The 19247-nt window shown below is 35.4% G+C and overlaps 1 protein-coding gene across 14 annotated transcripts in view; it reads left to right on the top strand.

Moving 5' to 3' along the window:
* The window catches only part of SLC4A10 (solute carrier family 4 member 10), a 276790-nt gene that overhangs the window by 177264 nt on the left and 80279 nt on the right, over positions 1 to 19247 (top strand). For all 14 annotated transcript variants that reach the window (XM_080668207.1, XM_080668214.1, XM_080668208.1 and 11 more), the window contains 5 exons: positions 1840 to 1927; positions 7990 to 8136; positions 15044 to 15144; positions 18069 to 18243; positions 18828 to 18961. In XM_080668207.1, coding sequence (XP_080524333.1) covers positions 1840 to 1927; positions 7990 to 8136; positions 15044 to 15144; positions 18069 to 18243; positions 18828 to 18961 — 645 coding nt within the window. The remainder of the gene's footprint in view (positions 1 to 1839; positions 1928 to 7989; positions 8137 to 15043; positions 15145 to 18068; positions 18244 to 18827; positions 18962 to 19247) is intronic.

The raw sequence follows: 19247 nt of genomic DNA, 5'->3' as shown, positions 1-19247 counted from the left end.
ACCTGTTCAGAATTTCTGGGAATTTGGATTTAAGATGTCAAACTTAATAGCTGCAGAGGTATTATTTTAGTAGTTTAACATTCTTATTAGTCCTCCAAGCCATGCATTCTTGTTCCACCATTTAAGATAGTGTCTGATGAACTCTGAGTAAATGATAGCTGTTTATGACCATGAGAGTTCCTGTCTTTCAAATGAAAGAAAAGAAAAAGTCCCAGGAGTAAAGACATAATGGGGTTATGTACCCTCACTTTGAAAACTGTCAAGATTTAGGTGACCTCATTTCATACTGACATAGCAAAATTTGTGTAGAGAACAATGGAGGAAAAATTAGGGGCATGATAGAGCTGTAAAGGGAAAGGTTAAAAAGACTTGACTAACTAGGAAAGGTGAAAAGTAGAAGAGTAGTTAGACAAATAGAATAAAGAAAGCCATCGAGGATCCTAATTATTCTTTCTTAGGACACCATGACTATACCAGCAACACAGTAAAAATGTCAGAAAATAATCTTTTAGGAATTTATAAATAGCCCATGAAATGAAAACTTGAAAAATAGCAACATGTACATAGGTTAAGAAATTTCTTAAAAGCATTATAGTTGATAAAGCTTCTGCCACCACATTAAATGTATTCCTGTTTTAAATGTATAGTGGACATTTCTGTATGGTAGATATTGACTTGGGCTCGGTTTCAACTGAAACAAAAACTTAATGTCAGATCATATAGGACTGTGTAACATATGCCTCGTAAAAACATGTATACTTGCTAACATTTATAAGTAAATGAAGGGTAGAATTATAGTACCTATTTTCATATACCTTACAAAGCCATTAGATACTCATACTTAAGAGCATAAATCATTTAACAAATGAATACTGTAGAGTTATATTGCAGAATACAGAGCATTTAAAAATTTTCACAATTTCCCTGAAGCACTGACCTTTTCCCTGTAGCATTGACCAGTCCTGCAAAGTTAGAGCATGTATTGATTTCTTTAAAAAATTCCAGTTGTGATCATGAGTTTGCCTATTTATATGGAATATCACAGTTCAACTGGTATTTTTATTCCTCCAGCATTGAAATTAATATCTTTAATGCCTGACTTTTTCTGCCTAACTGGTCTTTGATTCCTGACAATAAGTTTTTTTTTTCTATTTGATGTACATTTTATATGCACCTATTGTTTTTTTGACCATATGTTCTTTATTTGTTTATACAACTGTATTACCTTTCCCCCCTTCTATCTAGTTCTACAATTTATTTATTAGTGAATTTTTTTTACAATTCAGAATTTTTAAAAATATATTGATTTCAGAGAGGATAGGAGAGAGGGAGAAAGAGATAAAAACATCAATGATGAGAGAGAATCATTGATCAGCTGCCACTTGCACTCCCCACACTGGGGATTAAGCCTGCAACCTGGGCGTGTACCCTGACTGGGTATCGGACCATGAACTCCTGGTTCATAGGTCGATGCTCAACCACTGAGCCATGCCTGTGGGGCCAATTCATAACGTTTTAATCAGATTTTACTTTCGTCACCTTAAGAATGATAGAATCCTCAAAATTCTCACTAACAACTGTGTAGGCTCTATCAGTAATGAAATGGGGGGAAACACTGAAATAAAAATATCCACAGATTCCCAATGCTTAAGAATCTTAAGCATAAGAGACAAGCATTATAAAATATTTCAACATAATAATGAACTGTGAAAAAATACAGAAGTATTTTACATGGAAATTCCTATATTCAGTAATTCCTTTGAGATGAGTGATTTTGTACTACTAAAATAATTTTTATATTTCTACTATGAAACATTTGTTTTATTTTCTTAATTACAGATTTTTATTCATTCTGCTGGGACCCCTGGGAAAGGGTCAACAGTACCATGAGATTGGCAGATCAATTGCAACCCTAATGACAGATGAGGTATTTATTCAAGTTCATTGGGAACATTTTTGACCACTAGGTACACATAACTTTTGGGGTTCCTGTATCATGACAATTTACTGTGACTTAGATTTATTTATCTGTATTGACTCCCCCTTCTTCTAGGTTTTCACTGTAAAATTTCCTTTGGAGAAGTTTGCTTAAAAGGGGTAATAAGTTCACACACATGAATATAATGCTTTAAAACCTCATATTCTAAGAATAATTTGTTATTTAGTGACATTTACAATATATTATTAATATTTCCCTTACATTATATGTATTTTCAGAGCAAGCAGCATTATTACTATCATTGTAAATCTTGTTTTGGGCAAAGTAATTTTTTAAAAAAATATTATCAACTTAATTGAGATAAAAGTCACATGGTACATAATTCACCCATTTGAAGAGTACACTTCATTGGCTGTTAGTATGTTCAGAATTGCATGCAAACATAGGGAGTAGGCAAAATAATGTTAAGGTCTCAAGAAAAAACAATGACAGTTTATCTGTAGTATACATGACAATAAAAACCATGCAACATCTATAAACTTTCTTTACAATGGCCTGTATGTAGTTTTTCTTAATCTGGGAGTTTTTGAACCATTAGAACTATAGATGGTTTTCAAGGGGCCTGTGAGCCCTCTGATGCAGCACATACATTTTCTGTGTAAAAAAATTGTATGTAGATTTTTCTGGACTGAAAAAAGCTTTCATCAGCTTCACAAAGAAGTGTATATCTAAAAAATGTAAGATCATAAAAATGAGAACACAAGATGTAACATTGTTTAACTAGGTTCTTGTATTACCCAACGCTTTATGGAAATCTATTTTTATTATTTTATTGTTCTTCTTATTAAAAAAGAACAGATGGAAAAGATCACAGAAGGAGTATAAATTCAAAATTCAGTAGTAAATAACAAATGGGACTATACAAAATTAGAATCTGGTCTAAATAATTTAATGATGTATTTACTGAATTTATGGCTTCAGATACTATAAAATCTATAAAAAAGAGTAAATTATCATTGGCTATAACTTTTACTAGCCTTACAAAATCTGAAGATTTAAACTTGTATTTGGGGTTTGATAGAAATTATTCTATTACATCTGTTCAAATTGTGTTTTATGATTTTCTATCAATTGTTTTTTAATCAAATTCAGAAAAAAAGAACAAATTATTGAGTATATTAATTTCTATGGCTGCCATAAAAAATTATACAAACTAGGTGATTAAAATAAGAGTAATGTATTTTCTCATATTTTGTGGGGCCAGAATTCTAAAGTCAAGGTATCAGCAGGGCCACATTCTCTCTGAAGGCTTTGAAGGAGATCTTTCCATGTCGTTCTAGCTTCTGGTAGTTCATGGTGTTTCTCAGCTTGTGGCAGTGAAATTCCAGTCTGCCTCCATCTTCACATGGCCTTCTCTGTGTGTGTCATCTACTATTCTGTCACTTATAAAGACACTCATTGGATTTAGAGCCAGCCTAATCCAGGATGACCTCATCTTGAGATTCTTACCTTAACTACATCTGCAAAGACCCTTATTTCAAACTAGAGGCCCGGTGCACGAAATCCTTGCATGGGTGTGGTCTCTAGGTCTGACCAGCGATCTAAGCACGAGCATCTAGCATGGAAGGGCAGGTCCCAGCTTACCTCTGGGCCCTGGTGCCCCCACGTGCCCCTCTCCACCTGAATCATTGGGTCCCCGCCCAGCTCCCTCAGCACCTGAGAGCCAGGTGGTGGCCCTGCCCCCCACTTCCACTGCTGGTCGCTGTCTGCAGGGTAATCGGTGGGGCAATTGGGCCCTGCTCACACCTGCCTTGTCCTGGCGCAGCCCAGTCACCTGCTCCACCATCCTGCCGCAATCCCACTCTGGTCAGGGCCCATTGGGTCTGGCAGCACCTCCACTGCTGCCTGCTGCCAGTGCCGTGTCACCAACACCTGCCATGTCCTGCACCGTCCCCTGGTGGTCAGTGCACATCATAGTGAGTGGTCAAACTCCCAGTCAAGGGGACAATTTGCATATTAGGCTTTTATTATATGGGATAGGGCTGTGGTCAGCAAACTGCGGCTTGCGAGCCACATGCGGCTCTTTGGCCCCTTGAGTGTGGCTCTTCCACAAAATACCACGGCCTGGGCAAGTCTATTTTGAAAAAGTGGCTTTAGGAGAAGTTTAAGTTTAAAAAATTTGGCTCTCAAAAGAAATTTCAATCGTTGTACTGTTGATATTTGGGTCTGTTGACTAATGAGTTTGCCGACCACTGGGATAGGGTCACATTCTGAGGTTCAGGTGGACATATATATTGAGAGGACACTATTCCATCCACTACAATGAGTAACATTTTATTGAAGAAATCTGGGAGAAGACAGAAAGTGAAAAAAGGGCTTCATGAGGACCTAAACCTGCTATAGTAGAACTCTTTGTGAAATAACACTCACAGTAACTTTGCTTTTAGTATTTCCATACTGATTTTTATTTAGCAATTTTTACAGTATTATCAAATAAATAATACTGTCATTTGTATTCTACAATTCAAGTATTGTCACTTTCATGGGCACATACACTGAGTGGCCAGATTATTATGAATGATCTCTGAATGTATAATAATCTGGCCACTCAGTGTGTGTGTGTGTGTGTGTGTGTGTGTGTGTATGTGTGTGTGCATGTGTGTGTATATAAATATATATATATATTAGAGGTCTGGTGCATGAATTCATGCATGGGTGGGGTCCGGCCAGCCTGGCCAGGGGGAGGGGACATGGGCAGTTGGCCTGCCTGCTGGTCGAACTCCTGGTTGAGGGGACAATTTGCATATTAGGCTTTTATTATATAGGATATACACTGAGTGACTAGATTATTATGTGTACAGAGATCATAATAATCTGGCCACTCAGTGTATATATCATGTTATATTATGTTTCCATAACTAAGACATTAGGACTACACTAAGATATCTATGGGTCATGGGCCATGTTATATGGTAAGAAGAGCATATTGCATCATGGGAGGCCCATACATACTCAAAGTATCTCTCTTCCTAAACCTTCCCTTTTCCAATTAGGATTCAAAATTTTCTCAATAGAAATATGTCATTGTCTAACTTTTTAATTGAGTGGATACAGAATAACAGAGAAACATCCATGTTTTTAAAATTTTAGATTTAGAATGAGAGCAGAGAAGGGACTTTCATTGATTTCCTTGATTAATGAGTCACCTAATGGAGGCTCAAACAAGAATCATTTAGACTTGAAACTTTAGAGATCAGCTTTAGGTCAATTTGTAACTCTCTGAACAGTGGGATAGCAAAGCAGAAACTGTCAGAAAGTTATTCCAAAGGATGACATAATAGGACATGTTAATTAAAATAGTACATTGACTATCAAAAATCATTGGCTATAAAATACTTAAATACTTTTTAAAAGAAAAAATAGTATTTTATTGTTTAAAGCCAAGGTGGGAAAATTATTCTGCTTATCCAATTGTTTTGAAGGCTATTGAATAATTGTACTTATTAAGGACAAGATATTGATTCATAAAGTGAAGAAAATGGTGAATTGGATTCCATGATCAAACTGTAAATTTCATGAGAGCAGTTACCACATATTCATTTTAGTACTTTGATTTTTTTCAGGTGCTCAAATAAATATCTGTTGACTGAGCTCTATTTGTGTATTTCCTCTCTGTACTGGGAACTCCTGTCTTTTCCTTTTGTATCTTCAGACTTAGCATAGTGTCTGGCCCTCAGTCAGAGTTCCATAAGTTATTGATTTTTTTAATTTAAATTTTATTTTTCAATTATAGTTTACATTCAGTATCATTTTGTATTAGTTTCAGGTGTTCAGTGGTTAGACAATCATATATGATTTGATTTATATGTAGAACTGAAGAACACAATAAACAAACAAAATAGAAACAGACTCAATAAGTTTTTTAATAAATTAAAGACTGTGTTAGTCATTTTAACAATACCTTATCTTGAATCACTTCAGCAGTTTAGAACATCAAGCCAGAAACTAAAATAAATGGTCTAAAAATAGAATACAATGTTTGGAAGTATAATTTTCCTGTAAATTTTGGGATATTTGGTTACTGTAATATAGATTAGCATAAAAAATAATACAGTAGTCCCAAACCTCAAATATTTGTTCCACTTCATGTTATATAAAATGCAATTTTATATTTATGTTTAGGGTAAATTAATTTTTCACATTTATTTTATCCACTTTTATATAAAGTATACCATTCCTCTGTGTATTAGTTAGAAGAAATTAGGCATGCTGCAGGAATAACCAACTAAAATCTCTGTGGCTTAATACAACCAGGATTGATTTCTGTCATGCTGTGTGTCCATCACAAACTGGCAGAGCCTGCTAATTATAGTCACTGAGGCCCATAGAAGCTGGAACTCAACCTGTGTTTTCTCGGTCACTATGGCAGACAAAAGGCTATGGGATAAATCACACACAGGTGCTCACAACTTCCATTAGAAAGTGACATGTACACTGAGTGGCCAGATTATTATGATCTCTGAATGCATAATAATCTGGCCTCTCAGAGTATATCCTATATAATAAAAGGCTAACATGCAAATTGTCCCCTCAACCAGGAGTTCGACCAGCAGGCAGGCCAACCGCCCATGTCCCCTCCCCCTGGCCAGGCTGGCCGGATCCCACCCATGCACGAATTCATGCACCGGGCCTCCAATATACATATATATATATATATATATATATATATATATATATATATATATACATACACACTGAGGGGCCAGATTATTATGCATTCAGAGATCATAATAATCTGGCCACTCAGTGTATACACCTAAGTAGAAAACCTTAATCCTAATATTGAAGAAGGCAAGGACTGCAATCCTGCTCTGTCTAGAAGACCTGCAGTATCTGTCAGTAGTCTAAATGACTACCACTGTGTGTGTGTGTGTGTGTGTGTGTGTGTGTATGTTTGTGTGTGTAAATGTAGCTCATACTTTAAATGGAAATATACTTTCTAAACCATACAGATATGATATATATCAGAAAATCCTATTTTATAACCTTATTATTTAATAATTGAAACAAAATTAACCTTTTAAATTAGTTCATATATGCCAAGGTATAAATATTGCTAAAATTTATAATATAGTCTATACATTTTCATCTCTATTTTTAAGCAAAGGCATCTTTCAGAAAGTTTGATTTACTATACATGAATAACCTTTGCCAAGCTTGAATCATTAATTCTAGCTTAATTAGCTTCCTTCTGTGGGACTAAAAAAATATTAATACTTTTCTTCCCACCTTCTAAGTTCTTCTAAACTGGGCTAATACCCAAATTAACAGAGACTCATGAACAGGAGAGAATAAGAGTTTACTATATGGGCATGGGGAATTCACAGAGGCATGAAAATTCCAAAGACAATGAGGCAACATTGGGTGTCTAAGACATTTTTGGGGGAGAGCAGGGAATTAGATTTCAGAAGTGAAAATGGGCTATTCTCAGGTAGTTGAGGAATACCGAAACACACATGGCAAGAAAATCCTTGCTAGGTAACTCAAAAGCAAAGGGACACAGGGATATCTAGCTAATAGGCATCTGGCTTAAAGCCTTCTTGTTCACCATACTTAATTCAAAACAGGCTAAGGTGGTATCCTAAGATCTTCTTCCTGAAGCAAGTTTCTCTCTCTGAATCTCTTGGGCAGAAAAGGGGGAAGAATAAAAGTTTCTTTGAGTCATTTGTTTCTTAATAAATAGCTTAAAATCAATATCACCCAAAAAGCAGCTTCAGGGTGGCAGAATTTTAATCCCATCCCTTCCATCCTCCTTCCCCTTCTTTTTATTCTTGCCTCCAGAAATTTCGACATTCATTCTAGCATTCTGAGAAAAATATATATCTGTGGGCATTCATATATAAAACTAAATTATAATATTTTACATGAAAACATCAATTTTTTCAAATTCTATAATCTCAGATGAGGTAACTAGGAAATGAAAACACTGAACACATTAAGATTTTATAATTTTTAAAATCTATAAATGATATTTATTTTCCTTCTTATAGGTATTTCATGATGTTGCTTACAAAGCTAAAGATCGAAATGACTTGGTATCAGGAATTGATGAATTTCTGGATCAGGTTACTGTTCTTCCTCCTGGAGAATGGGATCCAAGCATTCGTATAGAGCCTCCAAAAAATGTTCCTTCCCAGGTATGCATATTTGAAAATACTCTTAAAAATCTTATCTTTTTTTTGTCTTTTAAATACATGTACCAAAATAGTATAACCTATCATAAGGATTGACATGACTTAAATTATAACCTCTGTAATATTGTGCTCCATAATAAGAAATATATATTTGGTATTCCTCTTGTTTCTAGCACAGAGTTCCTAAAACTTTGAGAATTTTCTGTTATGAGAGCAACAAAAGTGTCTTTTGTTAGATTGAGGAAGGAGGGTTTTGGAACTCACTTAAAGAGGGAGCTGATTGCCAGCAATGCCAACCATATGATTAGAGGGTTGGAACTTTCAGTTTCACCCTCCCACCTCTGGGGAGGGGAGAGGAGCTGGAGACTGAACTCAATCCCCAATGGCCAATGTTGTAATCAATCATGCCTCTGTAATGAAGCTTCCATAAAACCCCAAAGTATGGGGTTCAGAGAGCTTCAGTGTTGGTGAACACATGGCGATTGAGGAGAGCTGTGCACCAGAAGAGAACATGGACACCTCTTGCCCTTTCCCCTTATCTTCCCTTTGCATCTCTAACTTGGGCTGTTCCTGAGTTATATCCTTTTATAATAAACGGTGGTCTAGTAAGTAAAATGTTTCTCTGATCCACTCTGTCAAATTAGTTGAAACCCAAGGAGGGGGTCTTGGGAACCTGATCTTGCAACTTATATCTGAAGTAGGGGTGGGGTGAGGGGGGCAGCCTTGCAGGACTGAGTCCTCAACCTGTGGTATCTGATGCTATCTCTGGGGAGATAGTGTCAAAATTGGGTTGAATTGTGGGACACCCAGCTGGTGTCTGGAGCATTGCTTGGTGGTGTTGGGGATCTCCACTTTCTTCCACATGGAATTGGTACCAGAACCTATTTAACCTTTAAGAAGTTAGAAAGTCTTCCATGATTATATGCAACACACTTCACTGAGAAATTTGGTGTATTGATGATATACTACTAAATAAAACAGTCCCATATCCCTGGAAAGATTTTAGACCCATCTCAAAGCATATTATACTGGAGGGAAATTAAATTTTTAATAAAGATGTAAAATATGGCTTAAGAAAAAGTCCATTACTGCCTTCCTATATTCTGATGCATCACTTTGAAGTTAGGAAGTATTAAAAAAAATTCAAAGGCATGGCTTAGTTTTATTATATAGAAAACTTCCTATTACTGCTGATCATATTAATTGGGAAACATTTAAAATTCTTGTTTGTTTTATCTTGGTGTGTGACATAAAAATTGTAGAAATTTTATCTATAAAAATTCAATGCGCATTTACATATATATATATATATATATATATATATATATATATATATATATTCCAGAAAAATAGAAACAAAGACTGTTGCTATTATTTGGGGTCATTTTCTTAATGTAGGTATGCCTTTGTTGAGAGTGGTGACCAAATGTTTGTTAAGCCCACTCCTCATAGTATCACCTCTATTTCTACTGAGTCTGCCTCCTACAACTGTCCCAGTTGTCATCTAGTCAGCCTTGTTTGGGGCTCTTGTCCCTGTGGAGTCCAGGCTGGTCTGACTTGACTACACTAGTTGAAGTAACAGATGGTCTAATTGACCCAATCCTGGGCATAGAAGTTCTTTTAGTTGGCTAGAGATATGCAAGTGAGCAGGTATACCACTCAAACATGACTGTTTAAAAAAGGCATCTTAATCCCACTCTCAATGCAAGAAAAATAAGCTGACATCTGCCTCATTTATGTGTTTTCATTCTGAAGTCATTTCATAACATTAAAGATAATGTACTTTTCTTTTCTCAGCAATTACAATTTTGTCATTCTATAATTGCAGCCACATATTTTCAGTTAATCTACTGCTAAAATAAAAGAAGTTGCTTAAGGAGTAATTTTAAGGGTTATACACTGTCCTATTTTTGTACTTATTTACATCTTTGCCATTACAATAGTAGAGAAGGTGATATAATGCTTTCTAAAATACTAAGCTTTTTAATTGGTGTTATTTAGAAAATTTAATGAAAATATAAATACATTGAGACAGATTTTAAAAGTCACTTTTTAATACCAATTAGTTTTTCTTTTTTTTCTCTCTTTTTCTTTATTGTGGCAAAATGTATATAGCAGAAAGTTTTACCATTTTTAAGTGTACAGCTCAAGTGGCATTAAGAATTTTCACATTGTTGTACAGCTATCACCACTATCTATCTCTAGAACTTTTTAAAAAAACCTTTATTGTTGAGAGTATTATAATTTTTCTTTCTTTTAAAAAATTCCAGTTAGTTTGTCAAACATTAAAACTGAAGTTAAGCATTTTTTAAAACACCTCACCTTTGAGTAATGATGTTATTAAGGCAAGTTGAAGCATGGGAGCTCTGATTTTTAAAATTATTTTTATGAGGCAATCAGAATGTATTGGACTCTGGATATTGGGAGGCAATAGTAGAAAGAACATTGAGTTAAGAATCAAGACCTCTGGGTTCTGCTATTATTTATTTGTATGATCATGAACAGATGTCCTAACCTCTCTGTACTGACATTCTATGTCAGCATGTCTAATAGAATTTTCTGCAAGAATAGAAATTTTCTATATTTATGATATATAATAAGTCAAGCCACTATTGATCACAAGAAATGTACCTACTGCAACTGAGGAACTGAATATTAAACTTAAATTTACTTAAATTTAAATAACCACATGTTTTTAGTGGCTATCATTTTAGACAACACAGTTTTGTATAATGAATTTGAATTAGAGATAAGCTGTATGCTTCTTTACATTAGTATTTTTAATGTATGTTGTAATTAAATAACATACTATGAAACTATGTTTTCTTTTATTAGATGAAACAAAATGAAGTACATTAAGTACTCTGACTTCAGACTTGTTCAAATAATACTTCCCCCCATGAGATAATTCCCATGGTTGTTATTCTTTTGAAATGTATAAATAATGGGATTTTAGGTATTTTTTCCTTTCTGTTAAGAGAAGAATAACCAGTCACCTCAAGTGATAAACCTGAAAATATTATTAGAACTTGTATCAGTCATTATAATCACTCCCTTGTGTATACCCTCAATTTCTTTGCTTTTCTCTCATGCCATTTACTTGCTTGTCAAAACTACAACCCTGTGTGAATTCAACTCTTTAGTCTGTATCTGCCTTGGTACAAGTGAATGTGGCTGAAGGAAAACATGTAATTACACTGACTGATCTCACATAATTCTTGACTACATACCTCAAGTGGGCCCTTAATGTTGCAAGTTCATAGTCCAATCATTCTCTCTAGATGACATTTCACACCTGTTTCCTCAAACCATCATCACATCCTTTCTGACCTTCACTCTTAGATGTTGACTTGCTTTTTACTTTCCTGAGAAATATAAAATGATTAAAAGAGAATTTCCACAGACTCCCAGCTATCCACCTGCCAGCATCTGCATACATATACTCTGCCTCCCATATAATACTATTGATGAATTACCGAAGTCAGCCTCCTACCTGTGCACTAGATCCCATCTCTTCACACACCTACTCCAAGACATATCTACCAATTATCCTTTTTTTCTTCCCTGTCTCATAATTTCTTTTGCTCTGTATTATCTATTAGCATACAGCATTGTTAATTTTCATATCTTAAAAAAAAGAATTGTTAATATTGCTACCACTGCAACTAAATGCCACAGAAAAGTTATCTGTACTACCTGCCTCCAATTCCTTTCCTCCGATTCTCTCTTAAACCTACTCAAGTAAGTATTTTGCTTCCATCACTTCACTAAAATTACATGAAGGCTATCAAATATCTCTACAATGCAAAATTTCATGGTCAACCTCAGTCTGCATGTTATTTAGCCTATTAATCATCAACATTTGGCAGAGCTGATAACTCATTGGTATACTTTCTTTGGCTCCAAAACACCACACTCTTGATTTTCTTTGTACCTTAACACACTTTGGTTTTTATTCCTTCCCAGTCTTCTTTTCTGGTTTCTTCTCTTCTCTTTGATTTCTTTATGTTGAAGTGATGCAAGACTCAGTCCTTTGTCATATCCTTTCCCCTGTCTATACTCATTCTCTTGGTACTATCTTCCAATTTTATAGCTTTAAATCTTCTCCCAAATTTATATTTCATCTTGAACTTGAAAGTTATTTATCCAAATGCCTATTGTGTTCTCCTCTTGGATGTATTTTAGATATATAAAACTTAACATATCCTAAAGTTTGAACTGAATTGTAGACTATCTTATTTCTGTACACATCTTTGTATTTCTGTGAGAAAAGTCAATGTAATGCTTCCTGAAGTAAATAAGAAACTGATCTTCTCTTAAATTCTGTTCCATTAGCACCTTCCCATCTTGATAGGACTAACTCCACACTTACAGTTGTACTCACTCCACATTTATAATTGATGGAGCCAAACATTTTATTACTTTTTTCTTTTACCTGATTTCTAGTCTGCTAGAAAACTTTTGGCAGTGCCTTCGATATCTATCCAGAATGAAACAATTTCCTGCTATTATGACTGCTACCACTGCATTGCAGGCTGCCATCATAATACTTTTGGATTACTGAAATAGCCTCCTAACTGGTCTTGTTTCTACTCTTGGCCCCTAGAATCTGTTCTCAATATAGTAGCCAGCGTGAATCCAAATTAGATCATACTCCTCCTTTCCTCAACACCCTGCACAAGTTCCTCATTTCACTGAGAATAAAAGCCAGATACGATGGTTTATTAAGCCTACACAGTCTGTCCTCCCTTCACCTCTCAGGAGTCATCCCCTACCACTTTCTTCCTTGCTTACTACTCTCCAACTCTGTTGGCCTGCTTGCTCCTTGTTCTTTAAACCCCATAGCCACTCTGCTGCCTTAAGACTGTCCCACAGGCTGTTCTTTCTGCATGAATATCCCCCAGTTATTGTCATGAATAACTCCCTGACTCCCTCAAGTTTTTCTTAAATGACATTTTCTCACTGATCCTGCCTGACCATTATATTTATAATTGCTTCTCTCTCCTCTCTGAACACCCATCCTGTACCTCAACCCCCCTTACTCTGCTCTAAATTTTCACATTTCCATAGCTTTTAATTCATCTAACACACAATAGAATTAATTTATTTGTTTATTGTTTGCTTTTCCTATTAGAATGTAAACTCCACAGGCCTGATTTGTACACTAGTCAAATAGTGGTGGGTCCTAGTACCTGACACAAATTGCCTCTCAATAAGAATTTATTGTTTGAATGAATAAATTGTATAATTTGAGTAGTCAAATATCTGCTCAACAATTGATTTGTTTTAAAACATCAAAATATGTGTGTTTCTGAACAAAAATATTTTCTGTATTATTTCTCAGAATATTCATTGATATTATTCATACACACGTATTTCCAAACGTATTTCCGCCCCCCTTACTACAAAGGAACACTTCTTGAGGAAAGGGCTCTGTAGACTGGCAAATATTCTTCATAGTTTGTCATTGCCTTCTTGGTGTATAGCCTTTTCCATTGTAAAACAGTGAGTTAACTTGTCTAGTAAAGGATACTTCCACAGAAGACTGAATAATATCACTTGTTTTCTGAGACTTGTGGAAGCTAAGAAATGTTTTCCTAGGTGGTTGAGCGGGTCACTCTTTTTTTTTTTTTTAAATTGATTTTAGAAGGAGAGAGGGAGGGGCGGGGAAGAGAGAGAAAGAGAGAAACATCAGTTCATTGTTCCATTTATCTATGCATCCATTGGTTGATTCTTGCATGTGCCCTGACTGGGGCTCTAACCTGTAACCTTTGCATATCAGGAAGATACTCTAATCAACTGAGTCATTTGGCCAGGGCTGAGGGTTAATCTTAAAGCCCTTGACTAATGTATGCTAATTACCAGTAAAGGCATTTCCTTTATTAGTTTACAGGAATCCTTTCTTTTATCTTTTCACTTCAGTTCATTGTATCTATTCATGTTTCTGGGAAATTGTAAAAATATTAAGCAACAAACTTTCCTATATTTTGTTCATGTAAAAACCTATTTTTCTCATGTTTTAACCCTGTACTATTTTCTCTAAATGTCCATTGTACATCAGATCCTTCGATAATTCACTTCACACTAAACATGAAGAACATGTTTACATGTTTACATGATTTTGGAATGGCAGTCAGGTAAACATTTTAATTAAACCACTTAGCATATTTTTTACAATTCTTTAGGCACTTTTGAATATATTGGTGTGCTCTAAGATCATCAGTATATTTTTATGATTTTCAAAAATCTCTGTCACTGACAAAAGTAGGTGGAATAGACAGACCTATGGGAAAATAGCACTTGTATAAACCTCAGTTAATTTGTCATTAGCTCAATAGTCTTGGATCTCTATATGAGTAAGAAAGGACCATATAATAAATCATTCTTAGAGTAGGAAGATAGCCAGAATCAAAGAGGAAAATACAGTTTAAAAATAGCTAATGATAATAGTTAATGTTTATTGAACAGTTGAACTATGCCAGGCATACTAACACCATATTAACACCACCTCACCCCAACCTACCCTGGCCCTGGTCTTTCTGTCCCTTTCTCTAACTTCAGAGCTTTATCTCTACCTGGCATTATAGATTAATTATTTGTCTTCACTAATAGAATGCTTTTTCTTGCTCACCTTTGCATCTCTAGTATCCATAACCATAAATGACATTCACTAGGCACTCGATAAGTATTAGATGAAAGAATGAATAAATGTCCAAAACCCATTTAATTCTCACGGGCACATTAATGGGTGTAAAGCTTTAGGAAACTAGATAACTTGCTGGAGGTCCTGCAGCAAATAAATAATGATGTCTGGGTCTTAGCTATTATGCATATTGTCTCAAGGGAAACATTTTGGTTTGGGTATTTATAACTAGCACCTGATATTTAAAAACCAAAACACTTCCAACAGGAGAAGAGGAAGATTCCTGCTGTACCAAATGGAACAGCAGCTCATGGGGAAGCAGAGCCCCACGGAGGACATAGTGGACCTGAACTCCAGCGAACAGGAAGGTTAGTGAAAAGCACCTGTATGGGACTTCGAAGACCAAATGATATACTGTTCTTGTGTGTTAGAAATTGCTGCTTTGAGATCTCATTTTTAAAAATACTTTGAATATGAATTCTTTGGGGGGGGGGCGGATTTAAAAATGCCAATTAATTTTATTTCTCTGTAGTTACCAATGATTGCCATTACCATTAAGTCAAAACAGTGTTTGCATCATTGCATTTTAACTTACCCAGTCTTTCATTTTGCTGTGTATAAAATGCATTCACAGATTCTTAGAATGAATAAGAAAACTGTCAGTTGCCCCTTCCAAAAGAACCCGTTGAAAGCTTCAAGTTTACGATAGAAATAAAAATAAATACCAAGAGAACAGTCTTGTAGACTCTATCTCATTACATGAAAGTAGAGGATGTATATGATAGCATTTTTTACTTTTACAGTCATAATCTGAAAGAGCTATATGATTTATTTTTCTAATCACACATTTTTGATGAGATGAAAGCTTCAATTTATTTCTTAAAATGGTTCTTTATGGTTTTTTGACAGCTTGTCTCTCTCCAAGCAATGTGTGAGCAGAAAATCAGATACCCTTGGGTGGGTCTCTCTTCAGAGAATATGTGCACACAGCCTCCATTATAATTGAAGGCAATTGCAAAGGCTTTGCAGGATTGGTGCTCCCTTCCCCTCAAGGCCATTTCCTGAACTGCTTTCCTGTGTTTTCTAAGCTGACTTTCCAGTTTCTACAACTCTGTGCATTTTAATTCTCCTCTGTTTTTTCCCTTGATCTTTGTTTGTCTCTGAGGAAATGTCCTTTAACGTCTTCCTCAGGCTCCATACCTAATTTGAGATGGTTCAAACAATTCTTTCCTTTTCCCTTTACTGGAAGCATTGTTACTCCTTCTGCTTGCTTTCATATTTTCAAATGCTGCCTTTTTATTTTTGGTGGTTATATTTTTCTCTCTCTCAGGTATAACGTGCCACATAGCTTAGACTTTTTTCAAAGTTCACTTTTCCTTACTGCTTCCTAAATCCTCCCAGGTCACCCATATCCGGTGTCTTCGCTTCTCCAGAGTTCTTCCACAGATTCTGTTGCTGACATGGCTTGAAGTATCCATTACTCATCTGCTCTCCTGGAGTTGCTGGTGTCCATCTGGGCTGCTCTTGCACTGTTCTCTGTAATGACCTCCCACTTCCGGATTTAGATTCTTGCTGCTAAAAGCACATTTATTACACAGTAATATAAGAGCTATTTAGACTAATGTATGCTCTAATAAGTACAATGGTCTAATTAAAAGTACTATCAAACCTATAAATATTAACTACTAATTAATATTTCATAACCACCTCAATTTTGGGGGGGTTAGGTGGGATATAAATTATAAATGAATGAATAGACTAATAAATTAAATCTACTTTGAATTGTGACTTTGACAAGTTACCAAATCATTCAGAAATGACCCCCCCTCCCCAAATAAAAATAATATGTATTTGTTTTACAAAACACAGGTAGAGGAACCTAAAAGGATTTTTGTGTCTGTGAACTTCACAGGTTCTCTGCAAGAGTTTCTGAGTTTCAAATGTCCTTTTTATTTTCAATTTAAAATTTACCCTCTCAACATCTCCTACTCCATATCCCTTTGATTGAAGTAATCACTGGGAAAACATAGTGTTTCTATCACTCACATAATAGTGATAAAGTTAATAATATGTTACTATTGAGTGCATGTCAGTCAGATCAGGAAAATTAAAAATAATACTCAACATTTTCAGTTATACTGAAGATGTACATTTTTTAAGGCAAAGTAACTTTATTTCTCAAGCGCACAGTCATTTTTGAGGTTATTATTAGATTGCAAATGAATATTCCTATTTAGAAAATAAATAATAAAAATTTAATATTTTCCCATAATTTAAGTGTATTCAGCATACTGGCAGTATAATGGAACGTAATAGGTATTTTTTTTAACCTCCATGTAGGAACTTAACCATAGTCTTACTAATTTTAATATGGTATCTTTATTCCATGGAGCACAAAGACGTTTCAGTAGTCAAGTGTTAAGTCTGCATATGATTACTAAATGTTCAAAAAATGAGAATACCTGCTCATTAGTATTCTAATTCCTAATAGATAAAAAACATTTACTCTTCAAACTTTAGGCAACATGTCACAATTTAATACTATCTTCCCTCACCCTCCAAGGCTCTTTCAAGTGTTTCAATTTGGCTTTGAATATATTTTAAAAACTGAATTTATACCAAATAAGGTTATTATTGTCTTGTGAATGACAGAAATTGGAATATATTTAGGCAATAATGGGTTCAACTTTATGGTCATAAGGTCCTCCTCCTAGTTGCCTTTGCCTGACATTGAAAACAACTGTGGAAGCTATCTGTCTCATTCAAAGGCCATTTAGATGCCTGCCTGGAACAACATCTGGGGAGGGTGTTGGTGTGTGTGTTTGGCAGAGAGAGTAGCTAACTAGTTTACCCTCCCTCCAGAATTTTCTGCTAGCTAAACAAAATTCAAAAAATCAGAAAATACTGCCAACAATTCCAAGTAGCAGCCCTGAGATTAAGAGTAGGTTGATGTAGAAATGGCACAGAAATTTTGGAGTAATTCTAAATCTCATTATTTGAAATTGGACTGATGAACAGCTCTGAACCTTGTTTGAGAGAACCTGGGTTTTTTTGTTTGTTTATTTATTTATTTTTTGGCCGTTGATATAATATTTGGCTAGGAATTGAGGAAACATAGTGGTGCAAAGCTATCCCTGTAGATCATGATAATGCAATGCATCAGGTTCATGTTGAGTCTCATCTCAGCTGATGGAAAACCTATACTGGGACCTGGCAACAAAGCTAATGGGCACTTTGCTTTGTATGTCTTTTATATTTGGATTTCACTGTTGTGTTTCCCCCCCTGTCTTAGGATTTTTGGGGGACTTATTTTAGATATCAAAAGAAAAGCTCCATACTTCTGGAGTGACTTCAGAGATGCTTTCAGCCTGCAGTGCTTAGCATCTTTTCTGTTTCTCTACTGCGCGTGTATGTCTCCTGTCATCACATTTGGAGGACTGCTGGGAGAAGCCACTGAAGGTCGTATAGTACGTATTATGCTTTTCTCTGAACTTTGAAATTAATCCATTTTTAAGATTCCAGTTAGATAAGTGAGCGTTTAATTTTGGATCCCTTTATGAGGAGATTTTTGATGTTTGGTTTGGCAGATAACTTCATATGAATTTCCTGGATGGTAGTGGAACTGGTAATCTGGGAGTGGGACTATCTCAAAAACAATTACTTCTGAGTCTTACACAAAGCTTCTGATCTCATCTCTGGCCTCCATTCTAGGCTTGTTTTAGGCTGTGATTCTTCCCTCACTAGAGATCCACTCCCATGTATATAAGCCATGCTTCTGTCCATTCACATATCACAAAGTATGTAAACTTTTAGTGAGCAAAAGAAAAGCAAGGTAAGGAAGGTGGAGAAGACACATCCCTATTCACTACCATTTATTTTTGGCCGACTGCCTGCATCTTTTTTTTATTCTCCTATCCCACATCTTGCCCAAGGTTGCTAGGATTTTCATTGCAAAGGAAAAATAATATGCCCTGTATTTTAAACATTTCTCCCCAGTTATAATGGGTACCTGTGTAGCTTAGATAATGAAATAATTTATATCTCTACACAGAGTGCAATCGAATCTCTCTTTGGAGCATCCATGACTGGGATAGCCTACTCTCTCTTTGGTGGACAGCCTCTTACCATATTAGGCAGTACAGGACCAGTATTGGTGTTTGAAAAGATTTTGTTTAAATTTTGCAAGTAAGTGTTATGTATGTTTGGTCTTAGCCCCTTTCTATTTCTCTACTGTATGTATTTTTCTCCCAACATCACGTTTGGAGGTCTTCTGGGAGAGGTGGAAGTGGCTGATTTGATTCAGTGTGCCATTTTTGCCTCTCCATGAAAATAAAGGAAAACAAAAAGATTTGTGTATAATGTTTTGTGATTTTTGTAAAAAATTATATTCAGTTCTCAACCCTGAGAGCCCCCATTAGTTTTATACCCTTAGTGTTCCCTTTAGACAACGTCTTGAGTTTGGATACTCATG

Source organism: Plecotus auritus (genome assembly GCF_963455305.1).
Source record: "Plecotus auritus genome assembly, chromosome: 5".
Taxonomy (NCBI): domain Eukaryota; kingdom Metazoa; phylum Chordata; class Mammalia; order Chiroptera; family Vespertilionidae; genus Plecotus; species Plecotus auritus.
This window is presented reverse-complemented; position numbering and strand designations above follow the sequence as displayed.